Source organism: Physella acuta, unplaced genomic scaffold, assembly GCF_028476545.2.
Source record: "Physella acuta isolate Inbredline_101_S28 unplaced genomic scaffold, ASM2847654v3 ptg000710l, whole genome shotgun sequence".
Classification (NCBI taxonomy): domain Eukaryota; kingdom Metazoa; phylum Mollusca; class Gastropoda; family Physidae; genus Physella; species Physella acuta.
In genome coordinates, this window is record NW_026732229.1 from 566590 (window position 1) to 590000 (window position 23411).

At 42.5% G+C, this 23411-nt stretch overlaps 1 protein-coding gene across 8 annotated transcripts in view; it reads left to right on the forward strand.

Annotated features, from left to right (window-relative positions):
• The window catches only part of LOC131949721 (kinesin-like protein KIF13B), a 279264-nt gene that overhangs the window by 207157 nt on the left and 48696 nt on the right, over nt 1-23411 (forward strand). For all 8 annotated transcript variants that reach the window (XM_059311582.1, XM_059311583.1, XM_059311585.1 and 5 more), the window contains exons 14-16: nt 8472-8608; nt 11992-12104; nt 21442-21579. In XM_059311582.1, the coding sequence (XP_059167565.1) occupies nt 8472-8608; nt 11992-12104; nt 21442-21579 (388 nt within the window). The remainder of the gene's footprint in view (nt 1-8471; nt 8609-11991; nt 12105-21441; nt 21580-23411) is intronic.

Consider the following 23411-nt stretch of genomic DNA (forward strand, 5'->3'; position numbering starts at 1 on the left):
TTAACATTTTATGTTTTTTACGTACATGCAGCGTTTGATGAGATTTTCTCCTATTGCTTTTTTTTTTTTTTTTGCTTGGCATTTTCTATCGCGACTTCATTTGGTGCTTGCACTAATGCTGGTGAAAACTTCCTGTTCGATCAAGTCTCTGGCGTTTGCAACTAGCTTATTACCGACGAAAGAACTCCAGATATGGACGTTTTAGTTTTGAAGATTTCATAGATTCGTGACTGAGAACAACTTTGTACAGTGCGCTTTGTTTCTTCTCTAATACATTTCCAGTGATGTTAATGAAGCCGAATTTCAAAAATTCTTCTAAATATTTATGTTTTGTTTCAAATTACTAAGGTTTAGTATACCAGTTGGCGACCCCCAGAAAGACCTTCGCGACCCCCAGGGGGGTCGCGACCCCCAGGTTGGGAACCCGTGGTTTAATGTCTACTCCCCAGTCCCTGCGTTAGTGGAACGTCCATTACTGTCTATTCATGCACGATTTTTATCGACTTTTCTTAACAGTTTACCTGTATGTTGACTGGCCCCATCAATGTTTTAACAGGCAGTTTTGTATGTAAATACACGGCTCAGACTTATGCGAGTAGATGGATACGGTATGAAGCGCTCCCTGTAGCGGCCGGTACCTAGCATAATCGTTAGGACCCAGCTGCCTGATAGAATAGCCAATGAATTAAACGAGGTACTGGAGTGTGATGGTAAGGTGTGGTCTAGCGGTAGAGCGCTAGCTTGCTAAAAGGCCTTTGAATAGGTCACTAAGAGATCTAACAACCCTCTATGTTTAAAGCAGGTGTTTGTACTAGGGACGTCTGACGTAAACACACGGGTCTAGTTTTAGTTTACATCCTGACTGGTCATTTTTACACCCCTACAATAGAGAGGGGAGAGATGGTATTACTGTGGTTTCAATGACCTGTGTTTCAACCATATTTATATTTTACAACTTGAGATAATAAGCATTAACTAGCAAGCGACAAGCTATTATGATTTGTTTTTGTTACGTTTCACAAAACTACAACTATTTTGAACCACTTTCAACAGCTATAGCTTTGTTTGATGAATGTTTTTTTTTTCTATAGCATCGATTTATTTATTCCATTTCAAGTAATAAATGTAACCTATTACTGTATTAGTATTTTCGTTTCACTCAATCACATATGTATAACTGAAAAGCTTATTTTATCGATCTATTTGTAAACTTGTGAATAGCCGGTTTAAAATGGCTGGATGCTTTCAATCTTGGGGCTTTATTGGCTTGTAAGAACCAGAATTATAAACTGCTTCAACTTATCAAACCTAAGTGTCCTCTAACCGAACTGTTAAACAAGGATTGATGTGGATCAATACAACACCATCATCAGGTGAAAAGATGACGACACCAATCTGGAATGGCCAGCAATAAATGCTGGGAGTAGAAGAAAATAATCGCTGGTGGGATGGTTGTGTCCCCTTTGTGTGGGCTGGTTGTGTCCCCTTTATGTGGGTTGGTTGTGTCCCCTTTGTGTGGGCTGGTTGTGTCCCCTTTATGTGGGCTGGTTGTGTCCCCTCTACATTGGGTGGGCTGGTTGTGTCCCCTTTACATTGGGTGGGCTGGTTGTGTCCCCTTTACATTAGGTGGGCTGGTTGTGTCCCCTTTGTGTGGGCTGGTTGTGTCCCCTTTATGTGGGCTGGTTATGTCCCCTCTACATTAGGTGGGTTGGTTGTGTCCCCTTTACATTAGGTGGGCTGGTTGTGTCCCCTTTATGTGGGCTGGTTGTGTCCCCTTTACATTAGGTAGGCTGGTTGTGTCCCCTTTACATTAGGTGGGCTGGTTGTGTCCCCTTCACATCAGGTTGGTTGGTTGTGTCCCCTTTACATTATGTGGGTTGGTTGTGTCCCCTTTACATTAGGTGGGCTGGTTGTGTCTCCTTTACATTAGGTTGGCTGGTTGTGTCCCCTTTACATTAGGTGGGCTGGTTGTGTCCCCTTTACATTAGGTCGGCTGGTTGTGTCCCCTTTACATCAGGTGGGTTGGTTGTGTCCCCTTTACATTAGGTGGGTTGGTTGTGTCCCCTTTACATTAGGTGGGTTGGCTGTGTCATCTTTACATTAGGTGGGCTAGTTGTGTCCCCTTTACATTAGGTGGGCTGGTTGTGTCCCCTTTACATTAGGTGGGCTGGTTGTGTCCCCTTTACATTAGGTGGGCTGGTTGTGTCCCCTCTACATTAGGTGGGTTGGTTGTGTCCCCTCTACATTAGGTGGGTTGGTTGTGTCCCCTTTACATTAGGTGGGTTGGTTGTGTCCCCTCTACATTAGGTGGGCTGGTTGTGTCCCCTCTACATTAGGTGGGCTGGTTGTGTCCCCTCTACATTAGGTGGGCTGGTTGTGTCCCCTCTACATTAGGTGGGTTGGTTGTGTCCCTTCTACATTAGGTGGGCTGGTTGTGTCCCCTGTACATTAGGTGGGCTGGTTGTGTCCCCTCTACATTAGGTGGGCTGGTTGTGTCCCCTCTACATTAGGTGGGTTGGTTGTGTCCCCTCTACATTAGGTGGGTTGGTTGTGTCGCCTTTACATTAGGTGGGCTGGTTGTGTCCCCTCTACATTAGGTGGACTGGTTGTGTCCCCTCTACATTAGGTGGGTTGGTTGTGTCCCCTCTACATTAGGTGGGTTGGTTGTGTCCCCTTTACATTAGGTGGGCTGGTTGTGTCCCCTCTACATTAGGTGGGTTGGTTGTGTCCCCTTTATGTGGGTTGGTTGTGTCCCCTTTACATTAGGTGGGTTGGTTATGTCCCCTTTATATTAGGTGGGCTGTTTATGTGCCCTTTACATTAGGTGGATTGGTTATGTCCCCTTTACATTAGGTGGGCTGGTTTACAAGCGTCCGTTGTATACCGCTGTTGCATGAATGCAAATAGCACCTGAAGCTGATTCAGGAACATCAGCTGATGCTGCAAATAAAACTGGAAGCAGATGACGTAAGTCGGGGAAACAAACTCCATCCAGCATGTGATGAACTGTTGCCGAGTTGTTGTTTTTTTTAATAATCTTTTTTTTTTTAAACTAGACGAAATACCCGTGAGTTTATTTATATCTTCATTTTAAAAAATATTTCTGATGAAAAAAATGTGAGATCAAAGGGTTTAAACTTGTGTGTGTGTGTGTGTGTGCTCAGATCTCTCAACCTCCTTTACGCTGCGGTGGCCAGCGAGTAGTTTTAGCCTCCAGCTTTTTCTTCCTGTTTTTCTTCCATTTTTTTTTTGTCAAAGTTTAAACTGGTAGGTATCGATTGTTGCTCCCAGCCCCCACCCCACCCCGCTTGTACATGAACCAGATATCAACATGGCGGGTAAACTTAGTCACGCGAAAACATGGACTCATTTAAACATGGCGGTTGATGGATTTTTTTTTAACTCTATTCTTGGTGGGTTAAATTGTAGAGGTATTTTTAGTAACATTTGTTGAACAGGGCTTAAAATTCATGCGATGGCCTGTCAGGTCCAATGTGATTGGTTGGTTGTGTCGTGATATGGTCAGTTGTCTGTTGATTGGTTGTTTCACGATATTGAAGATATCATTACAGGTGTGTGTTTTCTGTGTGCTCACTGCTCAAGCTTGAAATAGTTTTGTGTAGTGAGTCGAAAGTTGTGTTAGGGTTGAATGGAAACAGTAGTATTGTTGTTTGAGGTAGCTGTAAGTATTGGGCGGGATGGGAAGATGGTTAGTCATGACAGGGGAAGGTGGAGTAAGATGGGGAATGAGGGATGGGGATGGTGTCACAATGTGGGGAATGAGATTGTGGATAGTTGTCGCACGATGCGGAAGGTGTTCAGAGTTTCTTCCAGGCATCTCTTCGAGGGGGAGAAGCCCCCTCGAAAAAAATTTATCGCCCCCCCCCCCCCCCCCCCCGAACGAAATGAAATTTATATAATTTATATAGAAAATATATACTTTTAACAGTGTCCGCCCCCCCCCCCCCAAGAAAGTCTACAGCCCCCCCCCCCCCCCCCGAAAATTTCAAGTGCCCCCCACCGGAGAAAAAAGTCTAGAAGAAACACTGAATGTGTCACATTATGAGTCATGTTAAATCACAATGCTATCGCGTCAACTAACTGCTGTGTAGCACCACAAGTCTAGCAGCAAACGCTTGTTTGAAAATAAAAATTTTGAATGATTGAAAATAGAAGATTTAGCCGACTATTTCTGTATCCACCTCTTTATCAAGCTAAAAATATCACATTTGCCTTGCCGTTTTCTCGTCTTAGTACCACTCTCTGTTATGTTGTTTTCTTATTCTGTGTTTAGCTCAACCCAAATAAAATGTGTTCGATAATTCCATTGTACCAAACACAATTGCCCAATTATATATAGCTTTCTTTAAAAATACATCTCCCGTAGTTTCTACTAAAGCCGTCAGCTTATTTCTGTCCATAAAACCCTGCATCTGAAATTGTCCAGCGGTGTAGCCTGTATTACAAACACCTTAACAATCCCCAATCAATTCACAAGACCCCCTTGATTGCGCCAGTGTTTAAGAACACAGTGAGGACCCCCAGCTTGCATAATATTCAACGGTCGGCTCCCAGCGGGCTATCTTCTACAAGAGTAATCACCCCTGACGTGCATAAACAGTTCTGTCCCTTGGCTCCACTGAAAGCCAAGATATTTGCATCGAGTTCATCTTTTTTCGCTCGTTTTTATAATTGAAACGGTTACTTTCATTCCTCGCTCCCTCGTTTCGCTTTTCGTCGTACATTAGCCGTGAACGATTGGAAGATGAAAGCCGAAATGGCAGTGGATGGATGCGAAAAATATCCCTATTCTTGTTTGGGAACAACTGGTTTGGAAAGGGAAGAAATATTTCAGAGGCGGCGGCAACTGCGGAGTTAATGGGGTATTTGTGGGACTAAATCAAGTCATAAAGTGGGAGGGGAAGTTGTAGCGCGCTAGATCAAAGGTAAATTGATGTGTGACTTGCGTTATTCTTGCCTCAAGTAGGTAATCAATAGGAAAAATGTAAAAAAAATGTAGCGGTAGCATGTGGATGCATACATACATACATACATACATACATACATACATACATACATACATACATACATACATACATACATACATACATAGGCCTACATACATATATATGTATGTGTATATATATATATATATATATATATATATATATATATATATATATACATATATATATATATATATATATATATATATATATATATATATATGTATATATATATGTATATATATATATATATATATATATATGTATATATATATGTATATATATATATATATATATATATATATATATATATATATATATATATATATATATATATATATATATATATATATATATATATATATATATATATATATATATATATATATATATATATATATATATATATATATATATATATATATATACTTGTATATTGTATTTACCTATATATTTACTTATCTTTAATGATGGAAGGTTTTATATAACGGCTTTGATTAGTTACGACCGTTTCAAATTATTGTCTATATGTATCGATTGCCTAATATCCATTGTTAAAAATCGACATTCCATCAGTAGGCTGGCAGCGTCTGTCTCGACTAATGTCGGTCTTGTAATTAGTTGAATGTGTGGGGAGACGTCCAGTCCCATGGTGGCCTATTGTTATGTCGTCGAGGTTAGTTTATTATTTAGTGGTGGCAAGACGGTGATTGTTTTAAACATTGGCAAGACGGTGATTGTTTTAAACATTGGCAAGACGGTGATTGTTTTAAACATTGGCAAGACGGTGATTGTTTTAAACATTGGCAAGACGGTGATTGTTTTAAACATTGGCAAGACGGTGATTGTTTTAAACATTGGCAAGGTGGTGATTGTTTTAAACATTGGCAAGACGGTGATTGTTTTAAACATTGGCAAGACGGTGATTGTTTTAAACATTGGCAAGACGGTGATTGTTTTAAACATTGGCAAGACGGTGATTGTTTTAAACATTGGCAAGACGGTGATTGTTTTAAACATTGGCAAGACGGTGATTGTTTTAAACATTGGCAAGACGGTGATTGTTTTAAACATTGGCAAGACGGTGATTGTTTTAAACATTGGCAAGACGGTGATTGTTTTAAACATTGGCAAGACGGTGATTGTTTTAAACATTGGCAAGACGGTGATTGTTTTAAACATTGACAAGATGGTGATTGTTTTAAACATTGGCAAGACGGTGATTGTTTTAAACATTGGCAAGACGGTGATTGTTTTAAACATTGGCAAGACGGTGATTGTTTTAAACATTGGCAAGACGGTGATTGTTTTAAACATTGGCAAGACGGTGATTGTTTTAAACATTGGCAAGACGGTGATTGTTTTAAACATTGGCAAGACGGTGATTGTTTTAAACATTGGCAAGACGGTGATTGTTTTAAACATTGGCAAGATGGTGATTGTTTTAAACATTGACAAGATGGTGATTGTTTTAAACAATCAGTTGTTTCAATCACTCGAGGTTTTTATCCGACCCATTCCGCCCCACGTGACTAGGATGTAGATACCCATTGGTCGGCACCCTAGCTGTGAGTGTCTGCTCACAGATGCTGAGGCGCTGCCGAGAGCCTAGAGATGCTACATTCGGGTTTATATGGCTTGAATTTGTTTTTTTAACCCCACCCCTCTCTCCCACACACACACATACACACATACATACACACACACACACGATGTCACCCTAAACTGGCCTTTCTATAGGGCATTAACCTTTCTAATATTCATCTAATTCAATACACGTCCGATGTCTTGATTGTTGGTGTCATCTTTTCTGACGATAACATGTGGACGACATTTTTTCTCGATATTTTTAGGAATATTTTAAGTTTTTGTTTTCTTAAATATTTGAAGCCGGTGGACACTGCTGTTCTCATATTGTCCTCTCTCGCACTTTATCTCTGTTTCTCTCTCACACACATACCCTCACACTCACACACATGAGCCGTACTGTCGTCCTAAATTGTCCTGGAACCAGTTTGATTCACAATGTTGTCCAGCATCCTCACACAAACATCCCCCTCCCACACACACCCTCACACACACGAACTGTCCTGTCGTCCCAAATTGTCCTGGAACCAGTTTGATACACAATATTGTTCAGCACCCTCACACTAACACCCACACACACCCTCCTACACACACACTCACACACACACACACACGAGCTGTACTGATGTCCCAAATTGTCCTGGAACCAATACACACTGTTGTCCACCAACCAACCAATGACGTTTTCTTCCATGAATGCCGTGATCAGCGACAACCCCCCCCCCCATCTCTGTGCCCCTCCCCTTGTAATTCCCAGCATCAAGTGGGGGTCGTTAGTCTTCACCCCACCCCTTCCCTGACGTGCGCCTTTCAGAAAGTGCTCCGGTCCCGTTATTTATAGGGGTTGTAAGACCCCTGTTTATGACCCCTTTCAACACCGGTCAGCACCAACCTTCTAGGTAGTCACGTCCATGTTTTGTAAAGTTTTGGTTTAAAACTACGGTGATCATAAGTCTTAGAGGTTATATTTTTATATTTTTCTCAACACAAATGATGTAGTGTCTGCCATTTCGTGCGATCAGAGGTTAATGATTGGTGCCGTGGATGTTCTAGTGTTAGGAATTAGATTCGATTATGACGAATGGCTATGTCGACACACATACTCACACGCACACATATACACACACACGCGCGTATTTGGAGTTGAGAGTTGTGATCACAACATACCGGACATCGGTGCACTATTACAGGGATTTGTTGCCACCACTACCACCTTTTTAAACTTGATTATTTCCATTTCTTTTGTTGTTGTTTTTTTTTCTTTTTTTTTTTACTTGGCATAAAGAGTTAGAGCTAATATTGGGAGGGTATTTGTGCTTGGATGGATGGGTGTTGTTTTGATGGTTGGTCAGGGTAGATGGGTGTTGTTTTGATGGTTGGCCAGGGTAGATGGGTGTTGTTTTGATGGTTGGCCTGGATAGATGGGTATTGAATATGGGCGGTTCACGTTTGAGTTTGTTCTTGCCTTAGGTTTAGCAGTTTAGTCTGTAGGAAGTTGTTAGTTGTGACCACATTGATTCACAGTCAAACAAAATATTGTGTATCAAAAAGGAATAAAGTGTTTCAAATAATAAACATTGTATTCAAATCTAAAGTTATTGAAATCTATGCGTCGTATTACACATATTATTACATTGCTAACATTTTATTTCGTACTAACAGCAAAGCCTGTCGGGCGATATGCATAAACAAGAAAAAAAAGACGTTTGAATCTCAAAAATAATGTTATCATGCTACCTATTTCTCTTGACTCTCCTCTTGTCTAGTTTTCTGTTCGTTGTTTCTTCGGTTATCTCTCTTGTCTAGTTAGTACTAGTTACAGCCTACTAAGTTATCCAGTTATTATACCTGATGTCTGTCTGTTTGTCTGATCAACAGGATCACACTCTGGTGGGCCGGCCTGATGCACCAACACAGCAGGACATCCAGCTCAGTGGGCTGGGCATCCAGCCTGAACATGCTGTCGTCGACATGGAGAACAACGACGTCTACGTCACACCACTGGATGGGGCCAGGTACGTTGTGTCGTGTTGTTTGTAGGTGCTGCTGTAACATCGTTTGTAGGTGGTGCTGCTGTACGTCGTTTTTAGGTGGTTCTGTGACGTCGTTTGTAGGTGGTGCTGTGACGTCGTTTGTAGGTGGTGCTGTGGCGTCGTTTGTAGGTGGTGCTGTAACGTCGTTTGTAGGTGGTGCTGTAACGTCGTTTGTAGGTGGTGCTGTAACGTCGTTTGTAGGTGGTGCTGTAACGTCGTTTGTAGGTGGTGCTGTGACGTCGTTTGTAGGTGGTGCTGTAACGTCGTTTGTAGGTGGTGCTGTAACGTCGTTTGTAGGTGGTGCTGTAACGTCGTTTGTAGGTGGTGCTGTAACGTCGTTTGTAGGTGGTGCTGTGACGTCGTTTGTAGGTGGTGCTGTAACGTCGTTTGTAGGTGGTGCTGTAACGTCGTTTGTAGGTGGTGCTGTAACGTCGTTTGTAGGTGGTGCTGTAACGTCGTTTGTAGGTGGTGCTGTAACGTCGTTTGTAGGTGGTGCTGTGGCGTCGTTTGTAGGTGTTTGTGTCACGTCATTTTGTAGGTGGTGGTGTGACGTCGTTTGTAGGTGGTTGTGTCACATCATTTTGTAGGTGGTTGTGTGATGTCGTTTGTAGGTGGTGCTGTGACGTCGTATGTTTGGTGGTTCTGTGACCTCATTTGTAGGTGGTTCTGTGACGTCGTTTGTAGGTGGTTCTGTGACGTCGTTTGTAGGTGGTGCTGTAACGTCGTTTGTAGGTGGTGCTGTAACGTCGTTTGTAGGTGGTGCTGTAACGTCGTTTGTAGGTGGTGCTGTAACGTCGTTTGTAGGTGGTGCTGTGACGTCGTTTGTAGGTGGTGCTGTGACGTCGTTTGTAGGTGGTTGTGTGACGTCGTTTGTTTGGTGGTGCTGTGATGTCGTATGTTTGGTGGTTCTGTGACCTCATTTGTTTGATGATTCTGTGTCGTGTCGTTTGTGGGTAGTTCTGTGACGTCTTTAGGTAGGTAGTTCTGTCACAAAGACTTTAGTGGCGTACTCTGTAGTGGTCAGTGACCACTTAAGTTAAAACATGAACTGGTTTTTGCGACATCGTCTAGTTAAGTCAAGGGTATTGTATTGTTAGTTTTATTACTTTTGTATGTCTTCTTAAGAGTTTCATCTACAACAGAAACAATACATGCATAAAACCAATAGATGGCAACACAATTCTCTCAATTGCCATTGAGCTTGAACAATTTTAGTTTGTATACATCTGAACGCCCTATCATGAAGTGTTGAGTGTTCTAGGTACGGCGATGCTTTCGTTTGTTGTGTTAAGGCCACACTATGGCAGTTGCTTCAAACCTCTGAAAAATAAAGCTCATTTATACAGAGAAAACTCAACATTACCTAGGGTCTTAAAGCATAATAGGGCAGTAGCTTCGTGAATAGACAAGCAGTTACGTTACTTTATCACATGGTATTACCACCACCGTCACTAGCACAATGTGTTTAATGAACGACATCGTTTAGCCCTAGTGTACGAGAAGATGCCCAGGGCCGATAACCGAAACGGTCGAGCCCATCATACGTCACCGGCTGTCGTGTTGTCGCCCCTGCTGTTAGACAATAAAACGTGTCTGTTTTCTCATCGGATGTTTGTCGTGGGGAGGGTGATGAGGTCACAGGTTTTTCTCGCTTAGTTGTCGGCCCTGGTCCAGTGTAGATTTCTTAACTCACTGGCCCTGTTATTGTAGAATTAAGTTATCGGCCTTGTTATTGTAGAATTAAGTTATCGGCCTTGTTATTGGCGAATTGTTAAGTTATCGGCCGTGTTATTGTACAATTGTTAAGTTATCGGCCTTGTTAATGTAGATTTGTCAAGTTATCGGTCCTGTTGTTGTAGAATTGTCAAGTTATCGGTCCTGTTGTTGTAGAATTGTCAAGTTATCGGTCTTGTTGTTGTAGAATTGTCAAGTTATCGGTCCTGTTGTTGTAGAATTGTCAAGTTATCGGCCCTGTTATTGGCGAGTTGTGAAGTTATCGGCCTTTTTATTGTAGAATTAAGTTATCGGCCTTGTAGAATTAAGTTATAAGCCATGTTATTGTAAAATTGTTAATTTATTGGTCTTGTTTCCGTTTTTTTTTTTGTTGTTTTTTTTTTTAAATTGTTGACCCGTCGTCATCGCCACCCCACCCCCTGTTTTAGGTTTACTAGTAGTTTTATGCTTTCCTGTTGCTTGTATTGATCACATCCCTCGCTCTATTGAAATAAACACCCTGAATTATGGGCTGGATGAAAGAAAGTAGTTCCTCTCGAACTAATACATTAGGCTGCATCACACGCCAGTCTGAGATTAGTGTTCGTCCACTAACGATATAGAACACGTCATGCACTGGTCTAGTCTTACCACTTCCGCCCTTCACCATCGTACAACTACTGTGGTTTTAATGGGTTGGTTTTTCAATAGACCGCATCACATTATTGGAAGTTATTTTGTTGGACTCAGTGTAACACTCATAGATGGTTTTGGTGGACTTTAACGCTTCATCTAGACTCACACCATTGTAGCACCTATGATTGGGTTGGAGATTTTAAGATGTGGTTGGTGGGTATTCATTGCAACACTGAATATATAGATTTTGATAAACAGCCATCCTCTTTATACCCCTAAGTCTCTATGGTGTGTCTGTTAACTATCTTAGTGTTACAAACTGGGTACTATGTAAGCCTGAGTATATGAAGGGCTGGTCTGGTCAGCGCTATGTCCATTCACCTTTACTTCCTCAACATGAGTCAGGTACCCATCTTTGTTGGGTGGACTTAAGTACGTCATGCAGTCACGTACCTAGGTCCGAACTAGAGATTTTCAGGCTAGCGGTTTAGCGCTCTACCACCCTTCCACGCCGTCCTATAGATATTTGATAGACAGATTTATATCAACCTTGGAGTGTGTATACTTTTTTATATCAGCATACAATTTGCTAGCCAAGGTTACCACCAGCATATGTGGATATTTTGTGTGGTGTTGTTATTGAGAGTAGAGTTCATATGTTTCTTGACCTCGGCACATTAAGGGATAGTGTGGTCAGCACTATGCCCGTAGTAACGGGTAACAACTCATAATTGTATCTTTTTTTTAAATGTGTTCATGTAAACATGTGACATGAGCGTGTTTATCTCTGTGTTATTAGTGTGTAGCATTCATGTTGTTCCTTGAGTGTGTTTATCTGTGTTATGAGTGTGTAGCATTCATGTTGTTCCTTGAGTGTGTTAGCTCGTGTGTATCTGTGTTATTAGGGTGTAGGATTCAAGTTGTCCCATGAGTGTGTTTGCTCGTGTGTGTATCTGGGTTATTAGGGTGTAACGTTCAACTGATCCACTCAGCGTGTTAACTTCCCTGCTCCACAGAACGTGTGTCAACGGTTCGGTCATCCACGAGAAGCGGCGTGTCCGTCACGGTGACCGCCTCCTGTGGGGCAACAACCACTTCTTCCGTCTCAACTGTCCCAGACTGGCCAACAGTAAGTTCCACCAGTTCACTAATCAGTCATTGTATTCTTTCTTTAATAAAATCTACATGTTTTGTATTGGGACTTAGCCGAACTAATCAGTTCACTAACTCGGTCTTTACATTCAAAGTTTAATAATATATACATGTTTTGCATTGGGACTTTGCCGAACCAATACCTGACTTTAACTGAAATATACATTTAACATTGGCTTCTGTTAGCCCAAATAGCTTACTAAACTCTACTTGTGATTTCTTTTCTCTGAGTAGGATTTTAACATAGACCTCTGAACTTTTTGTTTTGTTCCTTCATAACATTTTATCAAGTTTAAAGAGTGGGAAGTTTGTATTTTTAAACGCAAGCTAGCAGGATAATAAACTGAATATGTATTTATTAGTAAAGTCATGGACGCCCAGTATTGTTGATTTATAAAATTAATGTCACCTTTAATGACTAGTGTTGTCCATATTCTGATACATTTGTTGACGATATCTGATAGTTTACAACTATCAACATAACACTATTAAAACCTCTTAGACGTGCATTTGAATAGGTCCGGTATAATAAAAAAAAAAGTAAGTCTCATGCTTAAACAAAAGATAGGTATTTCTCTAAACCTAATCTTAATGGTGTACTATCTAAGCTTTCACTTCAACAACATGAGTTCGTCATTTAGCTCGTAGTTTCTTGAAATAAAACTGTCTATTCAACATCCATCCTTATAATCAAATGGCTGTTTTCTGCACAATTCTTCTGACTTCTCACGTTATTACCTAATTACCTACTTCCTTGTTCTCAACAACAATACCTTTTCCTGTTACCTATATTTTAGTCTAGGAACGTCGTGGCCTAAGCGGTAGAGTTATATGCTTCTAACCAGAAAGTTTCGAGTTTAAATCCGGGTCCATGTCAATGGAGCGCCCCTGAGTCCATCCAACTCTGATGAGTATCTTACTCATGTTAGGGAAAGAAAAGGCGACTGGGAAAAGTGCTGACCACACCTTCCCTTCATATGCCGAGGTCAAGAAACATGGATTCTACTTCATCGGCCCAATGGATCGTTAGGTTTAAAGAGGATTCTTTACACCCTATCGCCTACATTTACCTCCCTCTCTCCTCGTTCCATCATACATCCCAAAATAGCACCTAACACAAACCCTCCCCCCTAAATAACCCTCAAAACAAACTCTCCCCCAAAATAACCCTCAACACAAACCCTCCCCCAAACTAACCCTGAGCACAAACCCTCTCCCAAAATAACCCTCACCACAAACCCTCTCCCCCCCCCCAAAAAAATAACCCTCAACGCTAACCCTCCCCCACCCCCAGTCCTTAATTGCCCCGTCCCTGAAGGGTGCACTAGAAACTGCAGCAGCGTGTACCCTGCATAGAAAAGATGGCGTTAATTGTAATTGTGTCCGGTAGTTCGTGCCTGGACTCTCCAAGCCCGTCCTTACAACATCTGTGGGAGGCTGCATATGGTGAGGCGCTGATAAATTGGACAGTTCTTATTACGGCATTAACAGGCCCAGCTTTTTTTATTCCTTCTGCAGTCTCCTATGTATTGACACATCACCCTTGTTTACCCATCAAGTAAGAAGTTCTGGAAATAAAAGTTCATATTCCAGTCTTCACGTGGTTTTAATATTTACAAAATTTTACTTTCCCGTTGTATAAATACAACAATGTATATCTCCACCACAGAATTTGTGTGTATTGGTATTGAAGCTTTAAAACTGTCCTACTGTACCCCTACCACTAAGTCCTACTCAATCCCTCGCTCTTTGTCCTACTGTATCCCTACGTATATGTCCTGCTCAATCCCTATCTCTTTGTCCTACTGTATCCCTACCTCTAAGTCCTACTCAATCCCTATCCTTTGTCCTACTGTATCCCTACATTTATGTCCTTCTCAATCCCTATCATTTTGTACTATTGAATCTTTACCACTTTGTCCTGTTGAATCTTTACCTCTTTGTACTATTGAATCTTTACCACTTTGTACTATTGAATCTTTACCACTTTGTACTATTGAATCTTTACCACTTTGTACTATTGAATCTTTACCACTTTGTACTATTGAATCTTTACCTCTTTGTCCTATTGAATCTTTACCTCTTTGTACTATTGAATCTTTACCTCTTTGTCCTATTGAATCTTTACCTCTTTGTCCTATTGAATCTTTACCTCTTTGTCCTATTGAATCTTTACCTCTTTGTACTATTGAATCTTTACCTCTTTTACTATTGAATCTTTACCTCTTTGTACTATTGAATCTTTACCTCTTTGTACTATTGAATCTTTACCTCTTTGTACTATTGAATCTTTACCTCTTAGTCCCATTGATTCCCTACCTCTTCCCTAACTATTCGCCATCAAGAACTATTCTCCCGCCCCTCTGGAAGATTGTATCCTTATTGTCACCTGTTTTAAAATGTAAATGCCATCTCCCATTTAAATAAAAGGTCACGTGTGCTGTGCCAGTGTAAACCTGTGGGTGAGCACTGCACAAACAGACGTGCAGGGGACGTGCCTGGGGCAGGCTGGAGCTCTTGAATTTAAATAACGCCATTAGCCTGGGAGATTTTTAAGATTGTAGCAACAGTTCCAGAGGCGCCACAATACCCGTCTGCATTTAGATGGCTTCTGCTATTGTAGCTCTTCCTTCCCTGTCTTTCTCTCGTGTCTTTATGTCTTCCCTTCCTTCATCGTGTGTGTAATGTGTTGCTCGTTGTATTATATTTCCACCCAACACCCATGTTGTATTTCCTTCACAACACCCTTGTTGTATTTCCTTCCTAAACCCCTGTTGTATTTCCTTCCTAAACCCCTGTTGTATTTCCTTCCTAAACCCCTCTGTTGTATTTCCTTCCCAACACCCCTGTTGTATTTCCTTCACAACACCCCTGTTGTATTACCCTCCCAACACCCCCTTTGTATTACCCTCCCAACACCCCCTTTGTATTACCCTCCCAACACCCCCTTTGTATTACCCTCCCAAAACCCCCTTTGTATTACCATCCCAACACCCCCTTTGTATTACCATCCCAACACCCCCTTTGTATTACCATCCCAACACCCCCTTTGTATTACCATCCCAACACCCCCTTTGTATTACCATCCCAACACCCCCTTTGTATTACCATCCCAACACCCCCTTTGTATTACCATCCCAACACCCCCTTTGTATTACCATCCCAACACCCCCTTTGTATTACCATCCCAACACCCCCTTTGTATTACCATCCCAACACCCCCTTTGTATTACCATCCCAACACCCCCTTTGTATTACCATCCCAACACCCCCTTTGTATTACCATCCCAACACCCCCTTTGTATTACCATCCCAACACCCCCTTTGTATTACCATCCCAACACCCCCTTTGTATTACCATCCCAACACCCCCTTTGTATTACCATCCCAACACCCCCTTTGTATTACCATCCCAACACCCCCTTTGTATTACCATCCCAACACCCCCTTTGTATTACCATCCCAACACCCCTGTTGTATTACCACCCCAACACCCCTGTTGTATTACCCTCCCAACACCCCCATTGTATTACCCTTCCAACACCCCCACTGTATTACCCTCCCAACACCCCCATTGTATTACCATCCCAACACCCCTGTCGTATTACCATCCCAACACCCCTGTCGTATTACCCTCCCAACACCCCCATTGTATTACCATCCCAACACCCCTGTCGTATTACCATCCCAACACCCCTGTCGTATTACCATCCCAACACCCCTGTCGTATTACCATCCCAACACCCCTGTCGTATTACCCTCCCAACACCCCCGTTGTATTACCCTCCCAACACCGCTATTGTATTACCACCCCAACACCCCTGTTGTATTACCCCCCCACCACCCCTTGCTTGTTGTATTTTTAGCTCCGATGCCAAAAGTGATCAAAATATTTGTTGTCTCTCCATTGATCTTGTTGGTTGTGTGAGGCAGGAAGTCGGTGGAGGAGGCTAGGGTTTCACGTAGCATGGGGGGGTGTAGAGGGAGGGAGGGGGGTTAAATACAGATTTGCCTGATGGTGTTTTTGAATCGTTCACTACCAGCACCGTGTGATGTGTTGTATGTTCATGTTGTTGATTGTGCTTTTTCTTGTACGATGGTTAGGTATTGTGAGATTAAACATTTGTCGTCATAGTTACCTTCTTCTGTGTGTGTGTGTTGGAAGGGGGTGGGGTTTGTCCGTGACAGGGGGGGGGGGGGGGGGGGGGGGTTGGTCTCATCCGACACCTGCAATGTGCTCCAATGTTGAGTTATGTTGTAAGTTACCAGTGCTAGACACATCCGTACATTGAGGGGCAAGTAATGTTTAGTGATGTTGTTAGTCACCATTTCTAGTCACATCCCTATATGACGGGCAACAAACTGCTGAGTGATCCAGATTACAGTGACAGTCGTTAGACTTTTCACAAGTCTAATACTGTACAAGTTGGCGTAATGCTTTACATCGCTGACAGATGATGGGGGGTACTGTCACTTACAGATGATGGTACTGTCACTGACAAATGATTGACATGCTGCCAGTGTGATGATGGTCATCGTACTGCCACGTCAGATGGTTCTAACCCCCCTCCCCACATACCCCCCCCCCCCCCACACACACACACACGAGTCCCCCACTGCCCCGTGCGTGAATACATCTGAGTCCAGAGAATGGTTTAATTAAATGAAGACAAAAAAATCAATCTTTACCTGACAACCCCGATGGTTAACCCCTGACAGGCCGGTGTACTTTTAATTCTAGTCATTTCTCTTTAACCCTGTAGGGCTGCACGTGATTAGTCGAGGAATAGTGGGGCACCCGGTGGGGTGGGGGTACGTGAAGCTGTGTTTAAAGGGGTGGGTTAAACAGCAGGGGTGTTTAGAGAGGTGGGTTAGACAGCAGGGGTGTTTAGAGGGATGGGTTAGACAAAGGGGTGTTTAGAGGGGTGGGTTAGACAGCAGGGGTGTTTAGAGAGGTGGGTTAGACAGCAGGGGTGTTTAGAGGGAGGGGTTAGACAAAGGGGTGTTTAGAGGGGTGGGTTATACAAGGGTAGGTTAGAAACAGGGGTAGGTTAGACAACGGGGGTGTTTAGAGGGGTGGGTTATACAACAGAGGTGTTTAGAGGGGTGGGTTAGACAACAGAGGTGTTTAGAGGGGTGGGTTAGACAACAGGGGTGTTTAGAGAGGTGGGTTAGACAGCAGGGGTGGGTTAGACAAAGGGGTGTTTATAAGGGGGGATTGGACAACAGGGGTGTTTAGAGGGGTGGGTTAGACAACAGGGGTGTTTTGAGGGGTGGGTTAGACAACATGGGTGTTTATAGGGGTGGGTTAGACTGTAGGGGTGTTTAGAGGATTGATGAACTAAATTTGCTGACTGTGACGGACATGTGAACTAACACACACGGAGTCATTATGTTAGAACACATTGTGTCCACTATAGTTCTCTGCTTTCTGAGATGTGAAAAGAAAAAACAACTCGTACACGCGAATTGATTGTCTTCCCCTACCCCGCCTACGTAATTCTTGGAGCGATGAGTAAACATGTTTTTTTTAGGAAACCACAATGTGGCGAGATCTCAGATTCTGGGCTTAATGGCATCAATATTCCATGGGTCGTAGAGAAATCAGATTCTGGGCTTAATGGCATCAATATTCCATGTGTCGTACAGATCTCAGATTCTGGGCTTAATGGCATCAATATTCCATGGGTCGTAGAGAACTCAGATTCTGGGCTTAATGGCATCAATATTCCATGGGTCGTAGAGAACTCAGACTCTGGGCTTAATGGCATCAATATTCCATGGGTCGTACAGATCTCAGATTCTGGGCTTAATGGCATCAATATTCCATGGGTCGTAGGGATCTCAGATTCTGGGCTTAATGGCATCAATATTCCATGGGTCGTACATATCTCAGATTCTGGGCTTAATGGCATCAATATTCCATGGGTCGTAGGGATCTCAGATTCACGACAGTGGCATCAGTATTCCATGATTCGGTGATGTCTCAGATTCACGTCTTAATGGCATCAATATGCCATGATTGGATGAGATGTCATATTCTGGTCTTAGTTACTTAAATATTCCACGAATCTTGTTCTCATTCGTAGTAATGACGTCAATATTCTATAGAAATAGAAAATAGAAATAAACGAATAATTCAATCTACGACTAGTAAAACGGATTCACTTGTCATAAGTGTTCTAGCTATAGAAATAGCATGTGCTGCTTGTCTAAGAGTATGTTTTTATTTTGCTGCTGGACTTAAAAACTATCCGTCAATGTCTTTATTTTTGTTCAATTTCTGTGTGGGCGTTTAATAAAATGCTGTTTTTCTTGGTTGTACAGCTTCTCAAGGCATTTAAAGATGGCCTGGTTTGTCTTGGTTGTAGTGCTTCTAATTCTGGTCATTGCGTTTCAGATTTTTAAAAATTGTTTATACCATTTATTATGTTTAAGTGTGCGTCTATGCTTCAGTGTTCTGTTTATAGGAAAATTGCTTAACAACACTTTCGATAAATGCTGCTAGCAGCACTGGTAGCAGTATTATTTAACTGAAGCGTTGGTTTCATCTCCTGCGTGTGTGATTGTCGTTGTTGACATTTTACATCGCTTGATGGAGCTTCACTTACCCGTACTGGTTGCATCCACGCTGGGCCTATGTTGACACACAACGGTACGTAGCCGATGGTTTGGGTCATTCTGCTACCCACGGGCCATACTGCCATCCACAGGTCATTCTGCAACCCACGGTCCATTCTGCCACCTTTAGGTCATTCTGCCACCCATGGGGCATTCTGGCAATTTGTCTCTACCCCCACCCTTCTTAACATCCCTTTTCTTCCCCACCCCCCACCCCCCAACATCTTTGGTCCGTAATTTCATCTGGAAGCGACTTCTGTCTTCTTTCCATCTTCTATCTGTGTGCAGTTCTGTACCTTAAATTCCCACCAAATATGGCAGCAGTATATGACCAAGACAGCCGAACGCATTAGAGGCTAACGTTCTTCTACGATGCACTCAATTACAAGCAAACGCCGGTTATAAATCTCTCAACCTGTTTTGGAGCATTTCTGAGATGCTGGCCAATCTAGCTGGAAGATATTTTAACTTATTGGAAATTTTTTCATATCAGATTGGCACAGCTTTTTCTCTCCTATATCTGTCTGGAATCGCTTTTGATGAACTGAAATCAAGGCTTTAAAAAAAGATGGCGACCAATATGTTTAACTTTGATTTCCCGGCTCATGAGTTTCCATCTATCTTTATTTGCACTTCCTGTCCAACCTCGCTTTCAATCGTTGGCTCGCGCGCGCCATATTTGATTTGGCCGACGGTGGGCCCGCCGCTTGGCAGCAAACAGCCACCCCAATGTGTGTTTATGAAGATAATATACGCAATCCTGTGTTCCACATCTTATAAGGCTAATAAAGTGCGCTTAGCGGTTCTCTCCTAATCAAGTTGGCCATATTGATCCCTTGGGGTGGAAGGGGGGGGGGGCACATGGCCCGTATTCCCCGGCCTATTTTTATCTCGCATAATATCCTGCACATACGCGGAAGATTTTTTTGTTTGGACTTGTTTATTTAAGTATTCTAACGCCCTTCCATAACCCCGAGTGCTGTTGGGGAATCATTATGTTCTGTGTTGTTAAACATCCATTTCATTATCAGACTTCGTCCTTCTCTGCTGATGAATGTGGGTTGTTGTTTAATTAGTGAGCTGGTTTACTGGAGTAAGAGATGGTCTTTAGCTGTTTACATAAAATTTGTCTGGATGTAGTTTTAAAAGTGGTTAAGCAACAATCATTGATCTTCTTCATTTTCAGTTGCATTGTTGGAATTCTCCCCCCACCCCCAATACAATTAAGTATTACGTGTCAATTTGTTATGCGCCATACAGACCGTTCACTCCGATTCAGACTGCTTTTCTTTTTGCACTTGCTTCCATATCCTTCGTCCAACTAAGAACAAACTTCAAGGCAGCAGTTGTACTATTTGTTTAGGTTTTTTTTTCTCCTAGAAGAGTTGCTATCCCCAGCTATCGATCCTCATCTGCCCGTGGGTTCGAACTCTGACTTTTCGGTTTAACATCTATGAGCTTTACCTACCCGACCACGCCTACCTCAATCATTTTTTCCTGATTATTCCTATAATATATATGTTTGCATTATAAATACAAGGTTACACGTTCTATTAGACTACCCCACCAACCTCTTGTTATAAACTTGACAACCCTCCAACCCCTCCTTTTCTTCTAATTTTATACATGTGACATTTCGTGTAGACATAAAAGCCTAATAATGTTGACGGCAATTAAAAATATTTTCTATAGCCCTTGAGAGATGTTTATGTTCACATCTAGATCTACTTGAATTAACCCATTACACGGATTTTTTTTCAGGGCGCGCTACCTTCTCCCTACCATCACCCCCCCCCCCCCCCCCTCCCCCGTGCGTCCCATAAAAACAGCCCTCATTAGTAGTAGTGTTTACTAAAATAGACCCGTGCTGAAACTGCGCTTTGTTAGCGCTACATTTTAATCTGTTGGACATTGCTGCGCAAAAAGCGCGATCAATAGAGAAGGGAAACTCCCGCCACCCCCACCATCCCTTCACCCCCAAACAAGGCTGGCGGTTGTTGAAGGGGCTATAAAAAACATCTCAACATTATGGGGGGAGGGGGGGGGGGGTAGTTACAGCTTGTCTGTGGTGGATGCTCTTTAATGGTCTAGTGACCGATCTATCGGCCATATGGACGGTCCATTGGCCATCTGACTGGCCATCGGACTGGTACATAGGCCATCTGTCCGGTCTAACGGCCATCGGGCTAGTACAGTACATTGGCCATCTGACCGGTCTAACGGCCATCGGACTAGTACATTGGCCACCTAACCAGTCTAACGGCCATCGGAAAAGTTCATTGGCCATCTGACCGGCCATCGGACTAGTACATTGGCCATCTGATCGGTCTAACGGCCATCGGACTAGTACAGTACATTGGCCATCTGACCGGTCTAACGGTCATCGGACTAGTACATTGGCCATCTGACCGGTCTAACGGCCATTTGACCAGTACATTGGCCATCTGTCCGGTCGATGGGCCATCCACTGGTCTATGAAAGAACAGGTTATGTTTAAAAACTGCTTGATAAAATGGCTTCAACTCAGTTAATGTCTCTTTATCCCTAGTGTCTATAACTTACTTATATGCCTATGAAAACCCTATAACCTCCGTGTTTCTCTCCCCCCCCCCCCCCCCCCTTTTGTCCATAACTTACTTATATGCATATGAAAACCCTCTAACCTCCATGTTTCCCTCCCCCCCCCCCCACAGGCCCGAGCAGCCAGGAGCCGGAGCAGAAGATCGACTACGACTTCGCCCAGCAGGAGCTGATGGAGAACGAGCTGGTCAATGACCCCATACAGGAGGCGATTGGTGCCATCGAGAAACAGCACGAGGAAGATAAGCAAGGTCAGAGGTCATCTCGTGTTCACACTGTCGCTTCTGTCTCTGTTTTGTTACATGGTTTAGTTTTTCTTACTCTCTCTCTCTTAACCTTTTCTTAATGTAACACTTGGGGTGTTAAACCTTCAAATAATCCGTGGTTTTATTGGGAATGATAGTAAATAGCGACCTCACGATCCCATATTCTTCTAACTTTTTTAAAGAGCTAAAAAGTTGTTTAAGAAAATGTAAAAAAAAAATATAAAAAAATAAACATTTAAAAAATCGCAGTTAATTTTATTAGGAACTAAAGCAATTCTTCGCCGCGTATTAAAAAAAAAAAAAAAAAAGAAGACCAATTGAGTTTTTTTAACGAAGTACGCATTCCGCAGTGTTCAACCCACGACGAATTGAGTGTGCATTGATTTATTTTATCGATTCTAATTTAGTGACCGCGACTAGCCGTGGTCTGTGGTTATTTCTTCCGTTTCTTGCTTCTTGTTTCGCCTTTATTGGCTGTTTCAACATTTCGAATCGCCGCACCATCACGGTTCACGGGAAGTTCACCGAGGGTGTTAGCGGATATATCGGTGACTCACCTTGACCTTTGTTTAACTACTATCATTCTACTAATGTAGGTGGGGGGGGGGGGGGGTGTTGCTATGGAGATGATTAACAAGAGTATCAAGTCCCAGACGACTGATATAAATCTAGGGTTAGTTATAATCAGCGTGAACCCAACCCCTCCTCAGATTTTATTGCAACCCAAACCCCCCCCCCCCCCCATCTGTGGGTTCAATGAAACACAGTCCGTCTGGTGGTAATGTTTAAGCCAGGCTCATCCTCAGCTTAATTAATAATATTCTGAATAATGAGTACCATGATCGCGATATAATGCCCCCTTTACAATATCCGACCCCCCCCCCCCATTATTGTTAAATGCGCACTGATCTTGTCGAAATGCTACCCTCTCGTTTGACTTGACCCTTTATCCCCTGGTCATCATATGTCTGACCCTCCCAGCCGTCCACCCCCTTCCCCCCCCCCTCACCAGAAGTGACGTATCAGGAGATAGCATTGACCTATTTGGAACCGTTATCACAACGTGGTATCGATATGATGGCCAGGCACCAGGGACCAACTGGGGGGGGGCTATTATTCTCCTGGTACTTTGAGGGTCTGGTCAGTCCCCGTCCCCCTCAGCATTTTGATCATCGCCGTCCAAAAGGCGCCTTAGCTTGATACATTCAGACCCTACTCTTCTCGGTCAATATGGTCACGTGGATGTATTAATAACCGGTTCTTATTGGTCATTGTTATCACGTGGATGTTTCCATAACTGGCTCTGATTAGTCCGTACTGTCACGTGGATTTTTCGAAAAACTCTGATTGGTCAATATAGTAAATATAGAAATAACCTACACTGATTGGACAAAATAACTTGAAATGTCAGATATTTACTTGAAATAGCTCCATCAGTAAACAATTTCAGGCTTCCGTCCCTCTATGCTGGCTTATGTTCTAGTTGAATTGTAAGTACATTGAGCATTACAGCACAGGACAAATGCGTGAGGTTTTTGTACGGGCTGGTTGTACCAGCAAGGACCTGGCCATCCCGCTTGTGCTGTCTCGTTCAATATTCAATAGCAAATTAAAAATCTAAGTGAATAAAACCACAGCTCACTCGGTTAATTGCTGTTCTAATTGGGCAACGATTCGGAATAATTTAACTTTAAAAAAAAAAATAAATAAAAAAAAAAAAAAACTAGCTTGTCAAATTATTTAGCAAGACGTGCACATAATCCATCTCAACAATTTTCAATACAATTACATGATCAAATAGTAAGAAACCTGATTCA